The 26864-nt window shown below is 41.0% G+C and overlaps 2 protein-coding genes across 23 annotated transcripts in view; one reads left to right on the plus strand and one right to left on the minus strand.

Moving 5' to 3' along the window:
• RBKS (ribokinase) overlaps nucleotides 1-26864 on the minus strand; it is an 86442-nt gene that overhangs the window by 50772 nt on the left and 8806 nt on the right. For all 11 annotated transcript variants that reach the window (XR_003207275.2, XM_025867972.2, XM_025867970.2 and 8 more), the window contains exons 2-5: nucleotides 20100-20232; nucleotides 9968-10031; nucleotides 8975-9037; nucleotides 6047-6211 (exon numbers count right to left, since the gene is read on the minus strand). Coding sequence is in view for 10 of the 11 variants with exons in the window: in XM_025867972.2 (XP_025723757.1) it covers nucleotides 6047-6211; nucleotides 8975-9037; nucleotides 9968-10031; nucleotides 20100-20232 (425 nt within the window). In the remaining variant the exon portion in view is untranslated. The remainder of the gene's footprint in view (nucleotides 1-6046; nucleotides 6212-8974; nucleotides 9038-9967; nucleotides 10032-20099; nucleotides 20233-26864) is intronic.
• Nucleotides 9033-25058, plus strand: LOC141373562 (uncharacterized). 12 transcript variants are annotated; one of them, XR_012379669.1, is made up of 9 exons: nucleotides 9033-9752; nucleotides 10955-11039; nucleotides 11162-11270; nucleotides 11442-11531; nucleotides 14036-14304; nucleotides 16879-16994; nucleotides 23536-23584; nucleotides 23912-23954; nucleotides 24824-25058. XR_012379669.1 is itself a non-coding variant. In XM_073897183.1 (6 exons), the coding sequence occupies exons 1-5, from the start codon at nucleotides 9671-9673 to the stop codon at nucleotides 16947-16949; spliced, it is 621 nt and encodes a 206-aa protein (XP_073753284.1). In that variant the 5' UTR covers nucleotides 9033-9670; the 3' UTR covers nucleotides 16950-16994; nucleotides 24824-25058. The 12 variants fall into 12 exon arrangements, 4 of the variants coding, with proteins under 4 accessions (XP_073753284.1, XP_073753286.1, XP_073753285.1 ...); XR_012379671.1 differs by lacking the exon at nucleotides 10955-11039 and adding an exon at nucleotides 14448-14508; XR_012379670.1 differs by lacking the exon at nucleotides 10955-11039 and adding an exon at nucleotides 14448-14508 and having other exon boundaries at nucleotides 14139-14304.

The raw sequence follows: 26864 nt of genomic DNA on the forward strand, positions 1-26864 counted from the left end.
GCTCCACCTCAAACCCACTGATCAGAATCTCTTGGGGAACACGTGCATGGATGAGTTCCCCAAGTGAGTCTTCCGCAGTTCTCGTGGCACGGAACCTCTTGGGGAGATGCTCATCAGCACGTGGCTGATGGAAACTGCCCACTACTTCTGCCTGGTGAGGCTAGCTAGTTTGCCTCTATACCTTCATTAGTCTTCACATTTTGGTTTGGTCAGTGGATCTTGTCCAGTGGTTTACAGGCTAACACGATTCCCACATTTTCATTATTTTAGAATCCAGAATGTCCACCCACAGAAATTCTATGGTATATTTTTGGCTGCTTATATTTTTGTACAGGTTACTGTGCAGCTTAAATTAGAAAATGGGTGTAAAAGCCCTATGTAAACTGTAGAGTGTTGTACAAACGTAAGGGATTATTACCGTTATTATACTGTCCTTCACACACAGCCCGACACCCCCGCCTGTCCACCCATCTCTTTTGCCTTCTGTTGGAATTCGTAGCCTGGCAACGGTCTCTCTCATTGGTGTTCCCGCTTTTGCAAGGTCTTAGAGATGTCAATTATGCATAAAGGCCCTCAATGCCCAGCATTGCAACACACCCATTTACTTTTTATGGTTCCAGGACAAATACCATGGCTCCCTATTTTCCTCAAACGGTGAATTGAAAAAGCAGTGCTCATATATTGTGATCTCCAAATCTGCACGCAAAGGCATTTGAGCACAGGGTAGAGCAAGCTACCAGTATGGAACAACAGCATTGAGCCATTCTTTTTTTTTTTTTTTAAATTTTTTAAAAAGATTTTATTTATTTGAGAGAGAGAGAGCGTGAGCGGGGGGGATGGGGCGAGGGAGAGGGAAAAGCAGACTCTCCGCTGAGCGGGGAGCTCGATGTGAGCCTCGATCCCAGGGCCTTGGGATCATGACCTGAGCCGAAGGCAGATGCTTAACTGACTGAGCCACCCAGGTGCCCCAGCATTGAGCCATTCTTATAAAAGTTCCATTTTATCTCAAAAGATCTCTGATCCAGCAATTCCTTTTTCAAACCTATCCTACAGAAATACACAGGCATGCAAAAATGAGGTCCAGTGATATTCAGCTCTGCTTTAACAGAAAAAAACCAAGAAGAAACTTAAGCTTCATCAGACAGGACTGGTTAGGAAAAAAAAAATACCTCTAATGGAATACTCTGCTGCTGTTAGAAAGAATGAAGCAGATCTCTGTTTTGTCACAGAAAGATTTCTATAATTTGTAAGCGAAAAAGAAGTTTTGTAATAAAAACTACAGTATGACCCCCTCTTTTTTTTAATAAAACAAAGCATAATTATATGTGTATTTACATTTATACACTTGCATAGAAAAGAGTCTGAGAGGTTACTTCCTAAACTAATAAGGGATTAGTTCTAAAGGGTGATGGGAACCAATCTGACCACAGATTACCTGGTATACACCAGGCAGAGACAGCATTCTTAAAACATGTATAATACCTTACATCAAAAACCAAGTACATTGTGAATGAAATGATATTAATGTCTGGCTGGTGCTTCTGAATATAACCCAAGGTTGCAGTGTGAGGGGGTGGGGAGTAGTGAGCTGGGGTGTAAATGCAACAGGATTGGCCATGTGTTGAGAATTATTGAGGCTAAACGATAGTATATGTGGGTTTACTGTCCTATTCTCTGTATGTCCATATATATTTGAAATTTTCCACAATAAAAACAAATTTTAAAGAAACAGTTACACTGAATTTTAGGCAATAAAAAGAGTTGCTGGAATGAGAAATCCTGCAATTTAATTTGACTGTAAACATTGTATAAAAATCAGTCAAATCTTATTTGCTTGTATTTTATTGAAGGAAAGCATTCTGACCAATGCCGGACAGTAATAGGCTGGATGCATAGGCTTAGAGTCTGACTAGTAACTAAATTTAGGGGAAAATGAAAATGCTATAAAGAAAGGATTCTTCTTTGGCTCATGCCACCATAAATAAGCATAAACACTTCACCCTGGTTAAAAAAAAACGTGAAGAATGAGTAGATATCGCTAATCAAAGAAGAATGCACATTTGTGATAGATATGGTGGGAAAAAATGATATCATCCTGGAATCATGTAAAAATAGAGACATAAGCGGTACCATGGAGTAACTTGGAGCTGCAGAGTGACTGATAGCACCCAACGTAATTATTATTCATGACAACGTCCGACAGGCTAAACTCCTGGTGGTCTTCACAGCACGCCAATGGCTGGCACGAGAGCATCAGTGAGGAACTGGGGAGGCCTCTGAGGGCAGCTGCGTAGGTGCAGAACCAGGAAAACGAGGTGGAAGCTCAGAATGGTGTCACCATGCAGGGAAGGAGCTGGACAGTTAAGAAGGCTCTAATAATTAGCTCAGAGAAACAGGAAGAAAGTCACCCTAAGTAAAGAAACCATGGGAAGGCTGGGGTAACCAAAACGCTGGCTTGGCGGTCTCCCTTGAGGGGTTGTTTTCTGTGAGTTGAGTGAGCAGCAGAAACACTCCACCAACTTGGGCCACGGGCTGGACAACGTCACCGTGAAAGTCAAGGTGGCCAGCCAAGAAGTTTGGTTTGCCAAATGGACAAGGACTGAAGTGTCATTAAAAGATATTCTGTATCCTACCTAGAATTCACTCTTGGCGATCTTACAATGTCAATTATTTATAATCGTTCCTGTCATGTTCCATTTGCTTTGAAATGGATATAAACACCAGACCCGACATGCGTAATTTCATCACAAGCAGCTGCAGCACCAGCCCTGCCGTGGGCCTGCCTCACAGCATCATGACCAGTGGCCGTCGAGGGCCACTGGTTCATTTCTGATGTTGCATGTGCTGTCCCTTTAAAACCAATGCTTTCCTGTAGGTGAAGTCGAGAGAGTTCTGAAACTGTATGTTCAAAGATGGAGGGGGGGTCTTTTCTCTCTATATTTTAACAACTATATATAATCCAGTCATACAATGTGTTTAACTCAGAATTCATTACTTTTAAGGACAGATAGGGGAGCTGTGATAATAACCCACAGAGGAGGAGGAGGACTTTACCACTTCTTATGGATGGAATACTGCCGGTTATCACACGAAACAAGTCTCGCGGGGCAATGGCCAGGACCCGCAGTGCTCAACACATCTCTAAGCGTTGCCTGCTCGGCTCTGTGATCAGTCCATTCATACATCCTGACGTGAAGCAGCTGGGACAGCTCTCAGACCAGTTCTCGTTTCACAGAGGCCCAGAGCGAATAACTGACTGACTTGCGTGTGGTCCCCCATTTACTAAGGGATGGATTCTGAATTCAAAGCCAAACGTCATGACTCTCAAACCAGTGCTCCCTTCACTATATCAGTCTTCTCTGACCTGAGAATGAAAACACAGTAAATTCTCACACACACACACTCATGGTATAGAATCTAAGCTGCTTCTGGCTGGTTACTACCAAGTGAGGACCAGCTGAGTTCTGGTCAGCAGAGTACGTGTGCATGTGTGTGCAGCGTGCGTGTGTTTTATGGGAGCGGGTAAGGGACGCATTGCAGAAAGCACTCTAGTGTCTCTGAGGAATGAGCAGCAAAAACACTCGAAGCTGAGGCTACATGTTGAACAGTGTTACAGTTTGTGGATTTCATTTTTCTTCATAAAGGCTCAGTTCCTTGGAGTCAATGGGATGTGGCAGTTTCTTTAAAGTGTGTTCTAGAACACATAACTTGGGTCTTGGCCTCTGAAATCTGGGTTTCTACAATGATCTTGGTTGAGCTAATTACTTAAACTCAACAAGTCTATCTTCCCACCTTTAATTTGGGAGAATAATGCCTGCCATATCTTTGTCATAAGGTTTTTCTGAGGACCAAATATATATGAAAGTACATGGAATTCATACTGAGACATGCTGGCTCTTAGTAAAAGCATGTTGGCTAGTGCTCTTTGGCTTACCATCACTACCCCTGCCCATTCCCTCCCAACCCCCTTTTTTTTAATGCAGGGCTTGAATTCACGACCCTGAGTTCAAGACCTGAGCTGACATCAAGAGTCAGATGCTTCACCAACTGGGCCATCCAGGCGCCCCATACCCCTGCCAATTCCTGATGCCCCAGGTCCTCCAGCTCTTCCCTGGCAGAGCTTCCTGGAAGGTGATGGAGGAAGCATTTTTGGACACACCCAAATGACAGCCCGAGGTCAGGCTGTCTGCCCATCTGGACAACTCTAGCCTCACCTGTAGTGGCTGTACCTTTCTCTCCTCCACAGGCTGGGTAGTTAACATGTAACTAGACTAGGACAGAGGCAACAGTGATCTCTGAGAAGCAAGGGAGAGTAGTAAAAGTAGTTAGATGAGAATATGCCCTGACCTATAGAAGGCAAGACAGGAGCAAGAATGAAATGGCATGTTGTATTCACATCGCTCAATTCACAGGAGTGCAGTGCAGGCAACGCTTACCATGGCTTTAGACTCTATCTGTGACACTCTGAGAAAACATAACCAAATGGGTTTTGGCTTCGAATTCTTCCTGACAGCTTCGAGTCCATTAAAAATACATTAACTGTCAGTGAGAATTTGCCATGGCACGTTGTTTTGCCAAGAGGAAAATTTGTTAAATCCGGACATACATTTAAAAATTCTCTACAAAATCATTTCAAGTAACTTACTTTCATTGCTATGTAGAACGCTGTAGACTTTGGAAGAAATCACTTATACAAACACACACACACACACACTTCTTTTTATTCTCTTTTTAGTTTTGTATCTTGACAAGAAAGTTTTATGTGGAAAAGTCAGAGGTTCTCTCTCTTTTTTTAAAGATTTTATTTATTTGACAGAGAGAGAGCACAAGCAGGGGGAGCAGCAGGCAGAGGGAGAGGGAGAAGCAGGCTCCCTGCTGAACAGAGAGCCCGATGTGGGCTCGACCCCGGGATCACGAACAGAGCCAGAGGCAGGTGCTTAACGAACGACTGAGCCACCCAGGCGTCCCAAAGGTTCTCTCTCTTAAGTCACAGAATTACAGTTGCAATATCAAAAGGAAGCCATTGTTTTAGAGTGGCAACTTTCGCTTTTGATTTTTTTTGACCAAATGGTGCTGCGATCCGGATATTACCCTAATTTAAATTTAAAGAGAGAAGTGAAAAGGAGAAGAAATTTGGGATTTATTGAGATTTATTACATCATGCTCAGCATCGTATTTTATTTTGTTTCACTCTAGAAGAACAATTCTGTAGGGGAGTATTTCTATATGCATTTAACAAACAAGGCTCAGAAACGTCGGATAATTCTGGAGAGACCGCAAAGCTAAAAAGGAACAGAAATGGGATTCTAACTCAGAAGATGCTTTGCGCAGGAGTCAAGGGTGAGCAAGAAACAAACACAAAGAAACTGTGGATTTTTAAAGACTTTGTGATTTGCTGGGGGCAGAAGTGGGGAGTGAGTGGGACGACAGGGAAATCAACCTTAGCCATGTGCTGATAACTGTTGATGCTGGGTGAAGGGTTTTACTATGCAATTCTGCCTGCCTGTATGTTTGAAAATTTCCAATATAGAAGGTCAAACAAAACCAACTCACTGCTTAAAAGGACATTGACAACACAGAAAATACTACATATAAATAATCTTTTGTTGTTTACAGAGCAGAGATGGAGTATTACAAAAAGGAGAAAGAGCTAATTTTCAATTCCTAGATACATTTATCAAAACAGACCCACCTGGACCGTCATGATACGTGACATGCAGTTTGGCCTCTGCTTCTTGGGAAAGCCATCATTCTACTGTTGGGCCCTGGGCTGCTTTTGAGGTTCTAGTCACTACTTGTATTATTTCTGCTAACTAGATTGAGGATTTATATTGCGGGCTATCGGTAGTGCCACTCAGGTTATTTTTTTACCCTATTTGTAAGCTTTTCTCACATTATCAAGAACTACAAGACCGTGAATCTCACAGGTGGGAGGAAGCATATTTTACTCCAGGGAAAGTACTGCTTTGCTTAACTTGAAAGGCTACCTTTCCCTATAACAGTGATAAAAGCTTTTGTAGGAAGAATAACAAATATATAAAATCACCTCCATTGCTGTGGGCCATTGTCAGGGCTTCCAAAGACGTTTCTGGAGTTATTTCTAACTGGCAGATCATGACTTTGGCTCTGCTAATGGTCCTGGCTGCTTCCCTCAGGTCTTCGGTATTCAAAAGTAAATTTGCTCCAGCTACTATAACGATGATATTCTGGCCTATAAAGAATTTCCACATATTCATGTTAAAAACCAAGCGATGATATTCTGCAATGTTACAATCACCCTTACAAAGTCATAATGCTAAATGTGTTTTAAGTCTTAATTTTGACATTTCTAGGTGATTCCGGTGAAATTCTATATTCCTACTGTATCTTCTTTTACAATATCCCTGCTCTGTAGGTTTAATATTATTCTGATAATTTTGAGTAAAATCTAAAACATAATTCCCCTATCAATATTCTTATATGCAAAGAATACTAGCTGGAAAATGATATGTAACATAGTTAAAAATGACTGGTACAGAGTATGTGGTAAAGATCCAAATCCAAAATGACAGATGTCATAATGATGTGTACGAACAGGAGTAAACTTGCCCAACAGTAAAAACTAAGGCTTTGTAGTATGCAGTCAGTTTGTGTGTGTACCTTAGGGTATTCTGAAAATCAAAACAGATTTTATAATATCTAACAGATGGGAAATTGTGCCAGATAACCTAAGGTCAAGAGAGGGATATCTGACCCTATGGAGTACCAGATCAAACCGAAGCTGAAGTAAGAATCTTATATACTCATTACTTGGACCCACTCTCAACAATCCTACCTAAATGGGGAAGAAGTGGGGGTACATTTTATCTGTGAGGTGAGCCCTCAAGAGCTGTGCTGTCCCATATGAGAGTCACGAGCCCAAGCGACATGTGGCCGTCGAGCACTTGAAATGTGTCTGGTCTAAATTGAGATGTGCTTCAATTGTACAATACACAGCAGATTTTATTTTTATTTTTTAAAATTTTTTTATGATGTTCAGTTAGCCAACATACAGTACATTATTAGTTTTTGTTGTAGTGTTCAACGATTCATTAGTTGCATATAACACCCAGTACATGGCAGGTTTTAAAGACTGAGTACAGAAAAAAAAAAAGGTAAAATATCTCAGTAGTTTTTAAGAACATTTTGATTACATGTTGAAAAGACTATTTTAGATATTTCAGGTTAAGTGAGTATATTAAGATTAATTTTACCTATTTGACTTTTTCAAATGTGGCTCATGGAAAATTTCAAAGTATGTCTGTGGCTTGCATTATATTTCTTTTGGACAGCACTGATCTAGAGGGATGAGTTGTAGTGGTCATTTCTTTTTTGTGCTCCAGGCTGCTTGTGATGATCTTGTACAGACATGACCTAAAATTACCTCTGAACACAGAACACATGTTAGCCTATCATCTTACACAGATGTGTCTGTTGGCCACAAGCAGAACTTAATAAGGTGGGGATGGTTCAGCATAAACCCAATCTTGGCACTGGAAAAATTCAAAGTACCCACACACTGAAAGACAGCATATCTCCTTCCTTTTCTCCTTCAGTGACCTTATTCTCTCTGCATGTGTGCTGCTGACTCCTGGATCTACGTTTCTGGCCTGGCCCTGGCTGATAAGCAACAAGACCAAGACTACAGCTGTCCAGTAGACATGGCCATGGCCAGATCATTCATGCCTCCAGTTTAACTTGTCAAAACTGAATTCTTTACTTTACCTTGCTACTCATTCCTTCACTTAAGGGAGCTGATGGGTCCCCTCTCTGGGTATTTGTGTTAGCTCCTCTATGACAATCTATAGTCTCAAGGGCATTACCATATGCGATATATAAATCAGACAAGTTCTAGCATAATAGGCACTCAATACACAATATTAAACTATATCTTTGCATGGAAAGTGTAGTTTCTTGCTACATCGATAAGGAAGAAATGGAACTCGAAGATAGTCCCTAGAACACAAAAAAGAGGTTTAAGACGGAATGAACTGCTGTTGACAGCAATAATTACTTAAAATTTAGCTGAAAGTAATGAACACAGACTGTCTATTGTTAGAGTGAAAAATTTTATCTTCAAGTGGAATACATTTTTTCATTGTTATTGCAACTCTGGGATCACTAGAATAGAACTAAAAATACCATATCTTCTGTGAGAAACGATTGTATAAAACTATATTACAAATCAAAGACATTTTATGACAAATCCTAATTTCACAAAGTGCACGCTAACTGCCCACAATGCACCACGTTCTGTCTGAGGTGCCCCATGAAATGCTTGGTACTTCTGAATATTCATTCTGAATTAAAGAATTTCACATAGGTTTTTTTTAATATTTATAATAGTTGGCAGAAATGATGAAAACTTTACTTGAGGGTAAAGGGAAGTTACTGTTTTTAAAGACAAATGTTTAACTGTTGCAAGGCCCTGTGACAGACAGACATAGTTGTATATATAGGCTTTTGAGATTTGATTGCCGTTTAAAGAGCAGACAAAATTGAACACTAATGATAAGTTAGAAGTAATTAGTTGCTGCCATTTGCTCAGTAAATATTCTATAAATATGATTCATTAACTTTCTTGTGCACCTATCTATTTACATTTATTTACCTGGTATAACTGAAATGACAGATGAATACTTAACTGCTTTTAGAGACAAATATCAATTCTGAGTTCATATGAAGGGTAATGGGACGTTTCAGGATATAAATATTATTTTGAGGCAACTGTAACACTTCCTATGTATTGATGGACAATTTTATATTTAAATGATCAAGTTGGGAAGTATAAATAAAGGGAAACGTGCACAGTTAGATGGGAAAGACCACACCTGAGGCCTTGGAGTGGTGGGTATGGGAAGAGATCCATAGGATTATGGTAAAAATTGATGCTCCTGCTGTCGTTCTGGACATGAACTGCTTCATGAAATGACACTTTAATATGCGAAACATGTACCTTCATTATTGACAATTATAGACGCAGTTCCCGTAGCAGCATCTTGAGTCTGATATGTAAATTCTAAAAGAAAAAAGAAATTACAATCATGTACACACATCCTGGCATGAATAATCTCTCTTAGCAATTTCAATGCACCACTCATCTTTGGAAAAACTTTTTAACCTTTAACCATCTGGAATGATAAAAGAAATAAGCAATTAGCGCTTATTTATACCCATCACCTATACAACGAGGAAGACAGAAGCCTTTACACTTAGTTGCACCTTTGCTCTACATTAGTAACAACCCAGCAAACCACCACCCCCTTCCAGTTTGCCCACATTAATCATAGCGGATACATCTGCATTCTTCTAGATCGTCACATTTCTTTTCTTCAGTGAAAGAAATGACAGACTTGAGTTGAGAGATTAAGGGTCAAACCTATACAGTGAACTTGGTTGTGTTTCTTCATAAGCTTTGCATCTCATCAAGAATCATGGTCTGGAGTGTAAATGGAAATGTTGATCAGGCGGCCTTTGGCAGCAGCGAAAAGCCTTGAAACGGAGCCAAAGACCTGCATTCTGCTCCTGACTGGCTCCAACTAGCTGTGTGCTCTTGGACACGTTGAGAACCAATCTGGCCATCAGTTTCTCTTTGTGCAACAATGGCATCAGTTTCAGTGGTTTCCAAGATCATTTCCAGCCATGACAGTCAATGACTTTTCTTAAAATATCTTTTGTGAACGCAGCACCTGTTTTCTCTTGTCACCTGCTTTTGCAACATTTCTACGATGAAGGTTTGTAAACTCTTATCATTTTATTCCCATCTGGAGGAATGTACATGAAAGAATTAACCAAACGACATTTAAGTAAGAAGAGACGAGGCTGTGCATAAAAATTCTCTGGCCACCAGAGGAGGATCTAATAATTCTATTCTATATTCAACTGTTCTTGTAACCAGATCCCAGAGGAAAGTCATAAAAACTAACTTTAAAAAAAGATGCAATTTTACCTGTAGAAATATCGTTCTGTTTTAAGTTTTCTATGTAGTCTTTGCCAAAAGAATCTTTGCCAACCTGTACCAAAAAAATGATGAATGTTAGATCTTTTACATTTAGTAAAATGCTACAATGTAGTTTTTAGAATACTTTAGCATTTTAAAAGGGCATATCTGCACAGTACTTTATAAACATTAGCTAATTAATCTTCTTAATGTGAGATGCTAGATTTGATTTCAGCCCAAAGAATTGTTCCACTTATATCCTACCTAAAACGTGAAGCATTTAATGACTGTCACGAGTTCTTGAACTCTGCTCTCACTTTGATCTGTTCATGTGGAAACTCCCACTGAGACAGAGCTGTCTACCATCAACAGTCCTCAATATTTATGAAGAATCTCAGTTGTTTGTACTTCACTATAAATGAGGGCATCTCTGTAATGACTTGCTGGTGTTTAGAATCTTATCTGACACAGGATGGGGTCAGAGAAGAGGGAATTTACAAAGCCCTCGCTAACTTGGGTAACTCAGTGTCGAGCAAGTCTGTTGCTTTTGCATCCTAGCATGCATTCTGGAAATGATACTTCAGTTTTTCCCTTGGACACCCATTCCTCTTCCATTCACAGGCAACATGGTTAAGGTGGCACATTTGTTACAATCATTGATCCTATGTTCGACACATTGTTACACCCAAACTCCATAGTTTACCTTAGGGTTCACTCTAGTGTTGTACATTCCATGTGTTTTGACACATGTATAGACATGTATCCACCATTATAGTATTATCCAGAATGGATTCCCTGCTGTAAAAACCCTCTGTGCTCTGTCTGCCTCTTCATCCCTCTCTCTGTCCAAGCCCCAAGCCCCTGGCAACCACTGATCTTTCTACTGTCTCCATAGTTTTGTCTTTGTAACCTTTTCAGACTGGCTTCTTTCACTTAGAAAATACATCTAAGTTTCCTCCATGTCTTTTTGTGGCTTCATCACTCATTTCTTTTTAGTGCTGAAAAATGTTCCACGGTATGGACGTACTGCAGTTTATCCATTCACCCACTGAAGGACATCTTGAGTTGCTTCTAAATTTTGGTAATGATAATGTGCAGGTTTTTGTGCGGATGCCCTCTTTTATTTTTATTATTTTAATTTTAGTGTAGTTAACGCACAGTGTTATGTTGGTTTTCTCCTACTTTCTTTTAAATTTTAACCAGTTAGGGGATTTTACAAAAACAAATTTCCAGGAGGTCCTGAAAATCCAGAGGTTCTGATAACACTGGGCCCACATTTCTGCAAGGCCACCCAGCTGGAACTGCCCCAAAGGTGAGTGCGTGCTCTCTAGACCAGAGCCCCCACCGGGCCTACTGCAATTTATGTTACCTGCTTGGCACCTGTAGGCTTTAGATTTCCCTGTCCTGCAGGTGAGCACTACTTCAACGGATCATGTATCTATCCGGGTCTCAGCCACTCCTGATGTGCTCTGCTTTTCCACAGAAAATCGTTCCCCTCTGGATATATCAATAGAAAGAAACCTAGAGATTTACTTGGGTCAAGATCCTCAGTGAGTGAAGAGAAAACTTCCTGGTAAGATTTTGGATTGTCTAGATCAGGGGTTGGAAAATGTTTTTCTATAAAGGGCCAGAGAGGTAATAGTTTAGATATTGTGGGCCAGATGGTCTCTTTTGCAATTATTCAACTCTGCTGTTGTAGAGTGAAGGCAGCCAAAGAAAATCTGTAGACTAATGGATGTGGATCTCCCTCCTTTGGAATTCTACTCTTCTCTTTTTTTAAAACATTATTTAGCTCTCTCCCATAGGCAATCAAGATACTATATAGTTGGAAAAGCATCATTCTAAGAATGTTGGAGGGATTAGAGGAAGGCCATTCCTAGGCATGTGGGGCCTGGTACAGATTAGAGCAAAGAAACTTCTCTCCCCTTTCTTATCAGTTTAATACAGGCAAAATCTGTTTAAGGTGAATTTCAAAGGCATATTTGATCAATGGTGCGATGATATAAACATTAGGAAGTGCAGGGATTAGGAAGAATTGTTCAAAGGGAGGAGAAAACCAAAAAGCATGTGGCTTTGCCCTCAGAAACTGTTGGAGGGAAAATCAGAGGTAGAGAGGCACCTGTCACACCAAGTGGAATATTGTGCCCATCCAAGGCATAATCAGGGATTACGCTCATGGTAACTACATTTTGCAGGCTTGCTGCAGTCGTATTTTATTTGTAATGTTTTTTAAGTAGGCTCCATGCCTAGCATGGAACCCAACCTGAGGCTTGAACTCATGACCCTGAGATCAAGACCCTTGAAGTCAAGACCTGAGCTAAGATCAAGAGTCAGATGCTTAACCAACTGAGCCCCCCCAGATGCCCCATGCTGCCTGTCTTCTTCCTGCTCTGGGAATCACCTGATGGGCAATGTCCCTCAGGGATGGTGATGGTTCCAGATTTATTCCAATAGTGATTTCCTGGCAAACCTGTCGGCTGTCTACGTGAGACATGGAACAAAAATACTTTGCCCTCTTGGATATTTCCATGACAAAAATAAAAATCTGGTAATTAAAAAATAATGGCAAAGTAACGACGCTGCTGAGGATCAAGAGAAGTCAACCTTAGCTGCATTAACTTTGCCTCGGGGTCGTGGTGACACATTACCAAGTAAAAGAACTGAGTAGGAGGGCGATATTCACATTTGTGTTAGGGAAGTTGACCCGTGTGGTTTGGGGCAAGCCGCTGTAACTGCCCCTTGGCCTCAGTCTCCTTATCTGGAGAGTCACAGTGAGTTTGCTGTGGGGATAAAATAACCTGCAAGAAGAGGGCTGACAACTGTGAAGGATTCAATAAGGGCTTGGTGCTATCACCGTCCCTGTCCCCATCCTCATCATCACCAGCTCAGTACTGCTGCCTCCATGGCCACTTCCCTTGGGGAATACCCGCTGCTTGCATTCAGTCCTGCCCGTGTGGTTCTCCCTGGTGCTTCCAATTCTTCCTGTTGCTCCCTATTTTCAAATAGAAGAGCACCTGGTCATGGAAGCAAGCAGGCAGGTGCACTGAATTATTTTAAAAATAAAACTGTATTACTATTACTGTAATAAAAACATAACATCTGCATTAATGGTGAAACTAATGCTGTTTAACATAACCAGGTATCCTGTTACTTCCGTAAGAATAACAGAGCCAACTGCGAGCATGTCTGTGTCTTAGACATACATATTTATTATATTGAAATGTGGGCAAAAAGCAGCAGAGATCTGAGGGCTCTTTTTTCCTTCTGCATTACAGAGTAGCACAGATGCTTTGGGCAATGTCATACTAAAAGAATGCCATTTTCCCTGTTTCCCCACCCTCAAACCTCTTACGCAATCATTTATTCTGCTGGATTGACTTAAAAAAAAAAGGTCGAGAGAAGCAAACACCTTCCAACCCCCTTTGGCTACTTCTGACTCAAATGTAAGCCTCTTCCCCAGGAACTGGAAATTCATAACCAGAAATCAGAGGAGTGGAACTCAGGCTAAGGTGCTATACATTGTCTGCCATTGAGAGCGGACTGAAAGCATCTTGAAAATCACAGTGAATGATACAAATGGAATGATTTGTAATGACTGTGAATGAAAATCACAGTGAATAATTCTTGAACACTACGTCTGAAACCAATAATGTTGGCTAATTGAATTTAAATAAAAAAAGAAAAAATCACAGTGAATGATTTCAAATGGTCCTTGAGACAAAAAGGACTTGGCATAATAATATCATAGGGGAGGGAACCTTCATCGGTATTTTTGGAGGCTTCTCTGTTTTCCCGGTCACACTTTGCCTATCAAATTGATAAGAGAACTTTAAGTGTAAGTATCTTGGCCACGAAGCAAAATAGTGCGAATGGAAGTCAGGAAACTCGGAATCGAATTTCAGTTCTGCCATTATCCAGCTAGTTAAAATTCTTTACATTTTGCTGCAAATGGTTCCACCTGAGCCAGGTAGGGTGGGACTGGGGTGAGTTCTCCCCGGCAGGTAGGAAACCAGGAGTTTCTCAGCTTTCGCTGAGCATCAGAGCTCCCGAGGAGCTTACAGATATCCTGGTACCCAGGTTCCACCCGAGATCAATGAAATCAGCCCGTGCAGGTGGGGCCGTGGCCCATGCCCCAGGTGATTACAATGTATGCCTCCAGCTGAGGCCCACTGGATTGCAGGATGAATGCTGGGAGAGTGCGTGTGAAGCTTGGTGTGGACGATACGAGAAAGGAGAGCAGTCCTGCCTGGCACTACGTTGGAAGTCAACTAAGTGGGAACGCGGAATGTGGCCTGCAGAGTCTGCCCGGGGCGAGGGGCCCAATAGGGTCCAACATGGGGATCAAGGTACTGTAAAGCTACACACAGTGCCATGTCTGTGTTTGCGGACTCCGGTCTCATTTTGATGTCACCAGGCTTGCCTCCCTTGCTCTGTGGGCTTCTCTAACACTCGTATTTGGCAAAAATCATTGGATTTCTCTGTTCTACAGAGTGGCCAGCAGGAAGGCACTATTAACTTGATGTTATCATTTGACTGTGTTAAAACACAAGGTGAGTACAATATATGTGTCTATTTTCTTGCCTTCTGAGAACTTAGAAATCCTTTCCTCTCTCCATCTAATCAAACCTCACCTGTTTTTCAAGTGCAACTTAAGGCCTACCTCCCCTATCCTAGCTCTTCTTAATGCTCTTGCTTCCTCAACTCCTAGAGCATTCCTAGTAAGATACCATTAAATATTTAATTGAATACCACCTTATATTGTTTGCCTAAACAATCTTCCTAAAAGTCTAGCCTTCCTAAAAGCTTATCGGAGACTCTAGCTTAGCATATATTTATCCCTCCTTGAGTCCTGTGTGTGAAATGTGTTCTGTAAGTATTTGGTCAACCTAGTTGACTGTTAATTTTCCTTGGCCTAACTTATTCTTAAAGGGACATGACTACAGGCACTCAGACTGTCCGAGCTGTGCCTGCCAGAAGGTCCTATACAAGGTTTTGCTTCTAATAGCCCCCTGGAAGGCATTCCTATGCCCTTTCAGTAGCAGCAGTGAAATACTTTTGGGCAGAAGGATTCTGGGAAAAGCACATAGTCTGAGGTAGCCTGGGTAAGCCTGTTCCAGGTGAAAGAAGCCAGGTCATCGTCAATTATGGACAACCACTTGCAGTTAAGCCAAGGTCACTCCTAGAATCCCAGATGCTCTTCAGGAAATCCCAGGCTCAGCTCTTTCCTGAAGCTTTTAGAGTCATGCAGTTGAACAGAACTTTCTGCAGTGATGAAATGCTCTCTATCTGTGCTACCCCGAACAGGCACTTGAAATGTGGTCAGTATGATAAAGCAACTCAATTTAAAATGTTATCTTAATTACAGTTAAATCCAGCCACACATGGCTGGAGGCTGCCATCTTGGATAATGCAGCTATAGAGGGATGTAAGTTAGAATAATGGAAAACAGCAGGACTGGGTGTATCGGGAGCAAGAGCATTTCCTCTAGCTAAGGGTCCTGAGGTGTTTCCTTTACTCTTACCACCGAGAAGGCTCTCTGCATTGAGGGAGAGCCAGTCAGTGGCTTCCACAGTCCGGAACTGGGATCCAGTGCCAAGGAGGGTGACTGCAGTTAGCACTACCATATAGTGAATGTCCACGTTTCAAAACGGTTGAGGAATGGGCTGTTTGGATCCCTGAATGGTAGAAAACATCTAGGAATTCCATCTATCGACATATAGTTGAGGTAAGTAAAACCTAGAGGACCGAGATATCTTACCCAAGGTCACATGAAGTCGAATATTTCTGCTAAAAAAGTTATCACTTACATTAAAACAGGTTACCAGTTCTCAAAGTTACAATGCACAGAAATATAATTAACACTAAAACCAAATTGACTGCAATTTGATCTTTGTTATTCAAGACATTTTGTGACTTCTCAGTGCCTGAGGGTCCTGATGGACAGCAGGTTTGGGAGCCCAACATGCATTTGTTGTCCTATAACAAAACCTAGCCGTCGTTTTTTGAATTAAGTCCCTCATATTAACCTTTTAACTTGTCACTTGTGGCTTTGTCATAAAAGAGGACATAAGAATACATAAAATTCCTGTTGTTCAAGCTAGCTGGTGGTTTAAATCCTATCTAAGTGGGGATAATGGCCTTGAACATAGAAAATTAATGTTACAGTCACCATTTATGAGTCCCACTTATCTGAGAGTGGAGGTGGGTAGGAGGTAAGAGGTCGCTGGTGGTAATCCAATTTTCTTCCATTCTTCCTATATGAGACACATATTGTTTATTTGCTTTGGGTCCTAGGGTACTCTGTATTTGGACATGTGGCCAGGCATTCTAATCAATATAGCCAGTAGTTTTAGTCAGTCGTCCTTCAGCAGAGTTCAGGAAGGGACAAATTTCACATCATTATATATAACCTGGAGAACGCTGGTGACTACTTTTTGATCTTTGAAAACTAAATCTTAATGCACGATCAGTTAACTGTCCCACAGTAATCTGACAGACAACCTAACCTTTTTTGTTAAGATGATGAGTACTCTAATACACTGCTTTTCAAGCCGTCTATAGTGAAGGCTGTTTTTTTTCTTTTTTAATTTTCAATCCACTGTGGACTAATAATTCTGTAAAATATAACAACAATGAAATAAAAACAGAAAAGAGTCCTACAAAATACCAGGCTTAATTTATTATTACTATTATATTCATCAGCTATAACATTATTCTGTCAAATGCTGTAACTGTTGCTAATTGCTTACTCTTAATTCCTGTTCAGACCCAGTGACAGTTTGCAGCCTGGCCTGAGGATCAGACTTTGAGTGGCGTGGCTCTAACACACCACCTCTGTCAGAGCTTAATATCAGCCCAGTCTGCAAGGAAAAGACATAGCTGTTTGTATTACAGAGGTGATTTTTTTTTTCTTTTTAAAGGAAGCTCTATGCCCAGTGTGGGGCTTGAACTCAGAACCCCAAGATCAAGAGTCACGTGCTCTACCGACTGAGCCAGCCAAGCATCCCTAGAGAGTTTTGAGAGTGTCATGTTCAAGGTAAGTAAGACCAGGTAGTTTCTTGAAGGTCTTCTCACTTGGCTGATTTCAGATCTGGGTCATTTGGGTCCACGCCTGTTCAGGGCTTCTTCCCACCACATAAGAAGCAGGGTCTTTGGGCCACTGCAAAAGATGCAGGACTGGGCCACTGCATCTCGAACTCTTTTTTTTCCTACCCTGGCCCTCCTGAGCAGCCAGTTTTGGATATCAAGAAATAACATTTAGCTTGAATGGAATGATGGAGGAGGAAACAATTAAGAAAATCGGGTGAAGTCCTATGAAAGGTATTCTCACAGACTCTTTGCCCTGCCAAGAAGACTTTCATTTTCTATGATATCTGCCTGGATTTGTAATCTGAAAATATCACTTCCACTTCTCCTTGGGCTGTGGCCTTGGGGCCACAACTCAGGTGACTACTGACTATACAACTCCTTAACGACTTCAAGCGTTTCATGATTACATGTTTCGCTGGATGCATATTGATGGGCTCTTGCTTAATAGTCCTTGTCACAATATCTTGACAAATAATTCCCTTGAGCTCAATATAAGCTGTTTTGCATGTGCCATCAAACAGTCTTACTTCGCCAGAGCTTGGATTTTAGTTTGTTGCAGGGTGGTCATAGGTAAGTTAATGTTGCTAAGAAAACCGAAGGAAATTTTCTGTTTTTCTTTTGTTCCATCTGTTCATTTTTATCTTGAGTCATTTCATGATTTTGGTTTCTACTTGGAATTTGTCATCTTAAAAAAAAAAATGCTATACAGCAGGTTGGCTACACTGCTTAATAAGAATATACTTCACCATGGAAAAATATCATGAATGGATAACAACAGTTTCCATTATAAAAAAGATATTTTTCTTTTGAAGAAATCTGAGAATATTATGCAATTTGTTTAAGCTTAAAGAGATCTGTGTCTAAAGATTCCAGGTGGTCTAAGCAAAGTCACCCCGTATGGGGTTTGGCTGAAGCCACGCTTTCTCACCCTCTCTGTATGGATGCCCAGGCTACAACCGATCGCGGGGCTAAACAGCCGCCAGCCGCCCGGGCACCGGGGGCATGAATAGCTTGCCCGACTGTACACGTGCTACCATACACTGTCGTACGCAGATCAGAACAAAACAAACAGCACTGTTGCTTTATCAAACTCCTGACTGTGCCATTTCCCCAAATACAGCCCTCTGCTGTCTATTCCTCTCACATCCACTCCTGACGGTTGTATGATTCACTTCCCAAGTTCAGTTCTACAACTCAAATATTTTCTATTTTGCGTTTCTCTTTGCCTCAAATTCAACAGACCCAAAATAACACCAATCTCAATCTTCGAATTGGATGAGATCCCAGGGGACATCCAATTTTGACTTTCATGGCTACATGAATAGCATTTATGAAGCTTCCAAGAGGGGTTCTCTAATCTCTCCTTTTACGGCTCCAGCTCGAGGGAACTCCTCTCTTCCCAGAGCAGTCATTTTTGGTACTTTGCTTCCGATACCAATTCTCTGTCCATGTTTTCCCAGCCAGGAAATACCCTGCTCCTTCCAGTTCCTAAGCCCCGTTAAGTCAGCACCATCTGATGACTCCCCAGGCCCTTCATTTCTAATCAAGTATAGGATCGGTCAGGCCTACAGCTCCCTCTCCAAGCCCCATAATTCCTAGCATGTAGTAGGTCATCAATGATTAGTGGCTGATTAACTGACACTTAAAATCAAGAGTTCAACCTTAGAAGATGTGCGTTTCTTACTTTGAATCTTGTGCTTCATGTGATGTTTTTGACCAAATAGCTAGATGAGAATTTCATCAGGTTAGTCATAAATTAGAAATAAAACTACACCTCATTAGCAGATGAAATGATAATTGTATAGTTTGTACATCACTGAAAGATTCCTGTGGAGAGAAGAGTGCTGTATGCAATGGGAAATGACATTGCAGAGAAATTTTGGTAAAACTGACCCAGCTCACAGGAGTGAGCTCATTCTTTTAAATCTCTCAGATTTTTCTTATCCTTTAGTGTGTAGACTGAGTCTAGCTTTCCTAAAATAAACTTTCGTGTTCTACCAGTAATGCTAGTATCTTAAAATTTCATTAAACATGCAAACGTTGAACCTTTGGTAGCCAATTTTATTTTCAAATGATTTCAGTCAGATGGATAGGAATAGGGACTATTGTATTTTACTGTCATTTCCTTACATACCTAAAAACAGAACTATGCCTAAGGATTAGTTAGAGGTAGTTCATTAAGGCCCAGATTCCTTTCTGATCCAAGAGTGAGCATTAGAAGAAATAACTTAGAGATGAGTGAATCACCACTTATTAGACCAAGTTTCCAAAAGCTGTGTTGCAGCAAAAATTGCTAAAAACCGGGTGACTTCTGCTGTTTAGAAGCCAGACTATAGAAACCCAGTGGAGTAGGCGAATTCCTCTCACTTCTCACCCTTCACTTAGAAGTTCAGTAAGTTAAAGGAATGCAGCATTAAGCTACTTCCCAGAGGACTCAGTGAGGTAGAAATGAATGTAAAGGATAAGGAAAAAGACTCTCTCCTATTTCAATCTTTAACAACCACACAAAGCAGATACTCAAGCAAAGTGCGTGCACATGCGTGTGAACAGCAGCACCATTCGCAACAACCAAAAGGTGGAAACAGCTCAAGTGTCCATCAACAGACAAGTGGATAGACAAATTATGGTCTATACAATGGGATATTATTCAGCCACAAAAGGAATAAAATACATACATGCTATAAGGTAGATGAACCTTGAGAATACTATGCTAAGTGAAAGAAGCCAGACACAAAATGTCATGTATCTTATGATTCCATTTAGAGGAAATCTCCAGAATAGATCAATCCACAGAGACGGGATACAGATTGGTGGATGGCAGGGGCAGGAGGCTGGGGGGTGGGGGGAGTATGGGGGGAAACTGTTTAATGGTAAGGAGTTTTACTTTGGAATGACAGAAATGTTCTGGAACTAAGAGGATGGTGGTTGTCCAACATTGTGAATGTACTAAATGCCACTGAATTGTTCCCTTTAAAATAGTTAAGAAATAAAAACCAAGTCTTAAAACAAGACCCTTGCCTCTAGAATCCTCTCCACTGTCCTTTACACTTACCTTGCATACCATGGATGTCTTTGCTCCAAGCCTGGCAGCTTGGACACACTGGTTGGCACCTTTCCCTCCAAAGCCAATAAAAAACTTATGTCCATGGATGGTTTCTCCGGTTTTTGGCAAACGAGAAGTAAGACTGCCATAATTTAAAAAGAGAAGGAAAAAAAAAAAGGCACATTGGTAACTGCAATCAGTTTAAGTTCTTCAGAAGAGAGAGGGAAGGTTCTCTGATGGAGTCTAGTCTTAGCCATCAGAAATGCAAGCAGAAGTAGAGAAGATCACCTTTTCCTTTAAGATAACACTCGGTAGTTGGCCTCGCTATCCAGAATGCATCTGCTGACAGGATGCCTGCCCGTCCCCCCACAGTCCCACAGCCGCGCTCCTAGAGCCACTTTAGTTTCCAGTGCCTGCTGCATCAGGGGTGTTCATGGATGCCTCCGTTTTCCATCATGGGGAGCTCTTGAAGGGAAGTCCCTTCCGATTCCCACTTCCCAGTGCCTAGCACAGACCTTTATTCACAGTGGCACTTGTACATGGGACCAAGTTAATGTGTGTTTCTGTACTGGTTTACCTGGTCACTTTAACAAGAAGTAGGAAGTGTACCAGGGCTCCAGTAACCATGTTCAGAAAAGACCTAAGGAGAAGACGGAAGTTGCAATTCTAGGCGCTGAGAAATCCCATTTGTTTCCTGGCAGGTGGGGCAGGAGTGGGTTATTATTTCGATGGCAGGATCAGGTGTTAGTCCCAGTCCATCCTGTATCCCACCCATTTCAGGTACTGACTCAAAAAGAGCATCTATTCTTAAAAAATGGAGTCTAGAGAGCTAAGTTTAGTTGAAAATTTTTACTACAGAAAATTTCAAACCTATAAAATTAGAGAAAACAGTATATTGACTTCCCCACCCCATGCACTCATCACCCAGATTCAACTCTTGTCACCTCCTAGCCAACCCCGTTTCAGTCTCTACCGTCATGGACTTCTCCAAGAGCTAAGGATTTTCACTCACCTGTTACTGCCTGGTGAGGGTAGTAGTAAAGGAGACAAAAAGAGTAAAAGGTTTCCTCCAGGGTATGATTTTCATAACATTAAACTGGAAGACGTGAGGAAACAACATCTCTGAAGGACAGATGTGAAAATGGAAAGGGTGAGTGTGAGTGAGTGAAGAAGATGGGCTTGACCAGCATGAGGACTGGATGGCCAGAAAGAAGTGGGCCGAGGGCCAGACGGAGCAATGGCAGGTGTGACCAGAAAGATTAGCTTTAGATGGGAAAGAAAGGCCAAGAGGGAAGTTCATGACAGTAAGTCGATTGAGAACCTACCCTGCTTTGGCAGACCTGAAACTTACGTTCATTTCCCACCTAGGCTGTGATCTATCTGAAACCAGTCTCTTGGGCCTAATCTTAGAGTACCAGGACAATGCCAATTCCTACAGGTCACTAACAGCCTGTTGGCAATGGAATGATCTATGACTGATGCCAAGAACACACAATGGTGTTGATAATGACCAAGTTCAACCTGTGCACCTCCTTTATGTAGTTCTAAAAGTCTCAGTAAATTGGGCTAAACTACTCCATTCCCTAACACTGCAGTGTCAAATATGGCTATTTGAGATTCAAAAGAGACTCATCAATAATTTGAAAACATTCTATTCCACTCCTCCCCTTTTCAGTGCTATTTTTACCTCCTATTCTAAATGCATTTATAGTACTGATGAAAAAAATATCCATCTACAAGGTTCACTTCTGAAAAAGGTACTCAATCAAGAGAAAAATGGTTTTAATGTAATGTTATTATCCTGTCATTTAATTTAGCAATGACAAGTGATGATGAGATTTTGATTTGCATCAGAAATCTTAAACATTTTAGGATTCTGTTATGAACAGGCAATGATGAGTAATCTGTGCGACTGAGTAACTGTGAATCCTTGGCTTATTGATGCTGCTACAAACATCCATAACAACCTTAAAAAGAAAAAATATCCAATGTGGCTAAAAACAGGCCAAATAACTTAATTAGTAAGACTGTCGGTACAGAAACTTATGACTTCCACTATATTTATACTTAGATCTGGGTCACAATCCTCTGGTTTGAATCAAGTATATTTTTTATTATTGGCTGTAGGAAATCATGAAAAATATATCAGCAGATGATTATTGGGATGTGTATATGTGGGACGGAGGAGTGAAATCGGGGGTACAGTGTTGTGTGTTTGATGTGGGAGCAGATGGCTGGGATTTAAACTCCTTCCTAAACAACTTATATTAACACAAGCACTGTACTAACTTAGCCATCACTGAAATTTCTCCCTCCTTTGGAATTCTACTCTTTTCTTTCTGCATCTCTGCCCTACTCTTTCTTCCTTCAATTGTAGACTCTCCCTGTATGGGGACAAGGACCAAGTCTGCCATTTTATCCAGAGTGCCTGCCACTTAGCATGGGCTTAACGTATTTTTTTGACTGAGTGAATTTTTTAAAGAGACTTCCCTTGTCTCCCTGAAGGGTAGCAGAATATGAATGGAGGAGCTCAGGACACACTGGCCAAATGTGCCACCTTGGTAGAGTGCTAATGTTGGGCTGTCGGCCCGTGAAAAGTAGCCAATGGAGGGAGAGGCTTTCTCTGAACTGCCCCTTATCTGCCTCAAGACCAGTCCCCCAAAAGGACTCAACAGCCATGATTCCCCTCCCTGGGAGTTTCATCAACCAGCAAGGATGGACTCCTGTCACAGACGAGAAGTCAGCACCACGTCCAGACAAACATCACAAACATCATCATACCTCCTATTTAGTCTACTGAGGGCCAGTTCAACTTTCCTAGGTCATTTACTCTCCCCTAAAAGGCCTCCCACCGCCCTTCCCTATCAAGAAGGCTGAATTCTTAATCACCTTGGGGAGTAACTCCTTTTCCCCTGGGCATCGCTCACGTATACCTGGGGCATACAGGTTAATACATTTGCTTGTTTTTCTCTTGTTAATCTGTCTTTTATTACCAGGGTCTCAGCCAAGATCTGAGAAGGGAAGAGGGAAAATTAGCCCCTCACTTCCACCTCTTTTCTGTGTCTCCCCTGGGTAGCTTCCATTCCTACTTCTAAAATGCAGATGTGGTGGTGTTGATGAATGGGAAGGAGACTGGCAGGGATGTTCAGTTGTCTGGCAATGACAATCCCATGGTTTACCAGACCTTGCCCACTGCAGTCACAAGTATTAGCAGCACTCCTCTCCTATAAGCAGAAACTCTAACTAGAAATCAGACTATCATTCTTCATTCATGTGTTAATTCAAAAAACGTTAAATCGGTGTTTTCCAGTCTACCTCTATGGGACAAAAGCAACTTGCTGACAATGTAATAAATCCTAACCCTGATGCAAGCAATATGAGTGGAAAAAAAAATGAGCACAAGATTATTATGATCTGATTCATGTTTTTTTTTTTTCTTTTAAAGATCAAATTGGCTTTATTAAGCGAATCGTGAATCGGGAAGCATCTAACAGGTAGAGGGGAGCGCCCCAACTCATGTTTTTTAAAGATAAAAAGATATATGTGTATGTTCTCATAATATGTAAATGCACAGAAAATGAAATGTTAATGACAGGTATTCATGAAAAGGGTGGAGAGAGGGAGCAAAAGTTCATGTTTTACTTTATATACAGAGGTATATGCAACAAGAATATATTTGTGCATTATGGGAAGCCACTTGTTACTACTTCAGATTCATCTGGCTTCTCAGCATCTTTTTCCAGCTACCTGGGCTGGTAGCTGACTCCTTGTAGGTGCAACCTAACACAGCCTTGCCCAATGCCACTCTCTTTCCATTCCAGGGTTTCTGTTCCTTGGTCATGGTTTCCTGGCTGTCCGCAGCACGTCAAGCATCTTTGTATACGCTTTTCTTGCTCCCTGGATTATAGCCGTGCACAGATTATATGCTCTTAGACCTTTGTCTTGTGACCTTTCTGTTGAACCCAGACTAAGTTTACTGCTTATTTTATTGATTTTTTTTAAAAGTAAACGGAGTGGAAAGCGAAGTTGAGAGCAACTAGAAAGTTAGTTACAGACAGGCAGAAGCATTTCCGAATTATAAATCCTAATTTACCTTGAACTAGGCTTTCCTATCTCTTTCCTTATTAAAATCATGAAATTAAGGTCTGGCTCAAGAAAGGACCTGCACAAAACACCATCCTCTCGATGAAAGCATTGCTATGATTTGCCCCAATTCAAACATGAGGTTTAGCAGGGTGCCACGGACAAAGTGCTCAAAGGAAAATAAAAAGGGAGCAGTATACTGGTAGTAATACACTGTTGCTACCATTTAAAAATTAAAAAACAGAGTGAAGTTTCTGAATGAGGGAGAAACCCCAGAGAAAACCAATCATAAGAAATATATTTGAATTTAAAACAAATTCATAACTTTAAAAATGTCACATTTTAAATTTGCACAGGAGGAAACACTGCTAAATGTTCATAGATGGACCCGCAGTCTTCTGGGCCCTGAGAGGTCACGTGGCTAGAGTCTAGTTGCGCAAGGCAGCAGGCCTGAGCCACTTACTGATTGTATTACCTTTGACAGCTTTTCCCTCTTTGAACCAGCTTCTTCTCTTGCAAAACAGTTTTAATAATACTTGTCAACTCCTTAAATGCCTGGGTTTTGTGCTCGGAGTTATTTCACTGACAGGTGTTATCAGAACAACTAATCAATTGCTTTTAGCTTCTTGACAATGATGTGCTTGTTACAGATTCTCAGCGATGATTCACACCAAAGGAAGGAATGACCTGGTGAAACAGGGATGAGAAGTCTTTCGACCAAAGAGGTCACACACTCCTGGCTCCAGCCCAAAGTTGAGGAATAATATGTTGCTTTTTGGCTTTTTGCGTTCCAACCTTTCTTCTGGCTGCAAGCTTGTGACACACTGTATGCCTCTATAATAGGGGATTGTACTATTATTGCCCAATTAAAATTCATTACACTCATTTATTATTCCTATTGCCTGTACTCTTCAGCCGTATCTGTTCTGCTCAGCATTTGTGTATGTCACATTTATAGGAATGCGTGTCATTTCCAAACCAACCTAGTGATCTCTCTTTCTAGCTCTGTAAAAAAAACAAAAACAAAAGAACAGCTTCAAATCTTCATTCTGTGGTTCCTAACCCTAAATTCGCAGACATACGATTTATTTAAGGGAATGAAAGCTGAATTATGCTTTAAACCATTAAAAACAAACAAACAAACAGATTTTGATTATTAACTCCTATGTTTCCTAGCTAACCAGTCTGGGGCTAAAACGTAGTTTTGCCTGAAAATGTAGCTATCTTTGAATTTATAGAATAGATATGAAGAATATTGGTTACAAGTGGCCAGCCTTTCAGAGTGTCCTATCCTTGAACCTTATTTAAATTTTGCTTGGGTGAAAAAGTGTGCTAGGCACGGGGAGAGCCAGTAAAGAGGAGTATGTTATGGTCTTACATGGCTGCCTTCCCTCCCATCTCTGCTCAGATGTTACCTCCTCCAAGAAGCCTTCCCAGACCACCTTACAGGAGATGTCCCTATTCCTAATTTTTGTTAAGTATTCATGCATTCTGACAAGGAATACTATGTTTCTGGATCAGAGACAGCTTTTTAATTACTCATAATTGTGTTAGCCCTCTGTGTCCCAATCTCCCCCAGGGTGACATGAGAGGAACTTCCAAATCATGACTTCTTGGGAGTTTATATAGAAGCTGACACAGCTGTTACTTCTCCCCGCCGGGGTGGGGAAGGAGAGGGAGAAAACACGGCCTAGTGACCTTGGCTTTGTAATATAAACGAATCCTCTCAGGGGAGCGAAGGGGTGGGAGATCTCTAGATTTACAGCTCCTAGAATGTAAATAAATGTGTTCAAGGAAGAAGTCCCTAAATCTCTCGAAAAGTCTCTGACTTGCAAGGTTTGTTTGCCATTCAAACATTCTTTAATCCTGGTGCTAGTGATCTTTGCTCAGAAAGTCCTGATCATGCAGAAATGTGAGAGCATTCATGGGAAGAACATTCATGGCTTCCCAACGATTTTCTTCAGATCAGTAGCACTGTCTTGACATTAAAATACTCATTTCTCTCCTCTCTCCCTATCTTCTTTTGAATTAATTGTATTCCATTTTATCTTCACTACTGATGTTATTAACTCTTTTAAAAAGATTTTATTAAGTAATCTCTATACCCAATGTGGGGCTCGAACTTACAGCCCTGAGATCAAGAGTTGTGTTTCACCGAATGAGCCGGCCAGGCGCCCCTCCCTTTTCTCTATTTTAAAAAGTGATTGATCTGAGGTTTACAACGAGCATCTTTAACTCACACAGCTTATTTTCAAGCATTACCACTATTTGTAAGTGTAATTTATTCTTCCATTTCCCTTCCTAATCTTTGTGCTAGTATTGTTACCTATTTTACTTCTTTAGGATATAAACCTTATAACACTGTGCTGTTAGTTTTTATTTAAACTATCAATTGCCTTTAAAAGAAATTAAGAAATGGAGGAAAGAAGTCTTTGCCGGTATATTAACCATTTCTAGGGCTCTTCATTTCTTTGGGTGGATCTCAGCTTCCATCTCGTATCATTTCCGTTCTGCCTAAGGAGCTTCCTTCACTATTGTAGCGCGTGTTTCTGGTGATAAATTCTCTCAGCTATTGTTTTTCTGTCTTTATTTCCCCTTCATATTTGAAGGATATAAAATTCTATGTTGACAGCTTATTTTTTAGGCACTTTAAAGACTGCATTTCATTTTTTTTTTTCTGGCTTTCATTTT

The sequence above is a fragment of the Callorhinus ursinus genome, unplaced genomic scaffold (assembly GCF_003265705.2).
Source record: "Callorhinus ursinus isolate GAN/ISIS: 27379988/994484 unplaced genomic scaffold, GSC_fseal_2.0 scaffold10, whole genome shotgun sequence".
Classification (NCBI taxonomy): domain Eukaryota; kingdom Metazoa; phylum Chordata; class Mammalia; order Carnivora; family Otariidae; genus Callorhinus; species Callorhinus ursinus.

Bases quoted from the DNA above. Each gene is read 5' to 3' on its own strand.
- LOC141373562 (XM_073897183.1), top strand. From the start codon at position 9,671: ATGACTTTTCTTAAAATATCTTTTGTGAACGCAGCACCTGTTTTCTCT. The intron at 11,271-11,441 runs GTGAGTGCGTGC...GCTTTTCCACAG, and splicing joins CAGCTGGAACTGCCCCAAAG to AAAATCGTTCCCCTCTGGAT. The intron at 14,305-16,878 runs GTACTGTAAAGC...TTCTTTTTAAAG, and splicing joins GGTCCAACATGGGGATCAAG to GAAGCTCTATGCCCAGTGTG.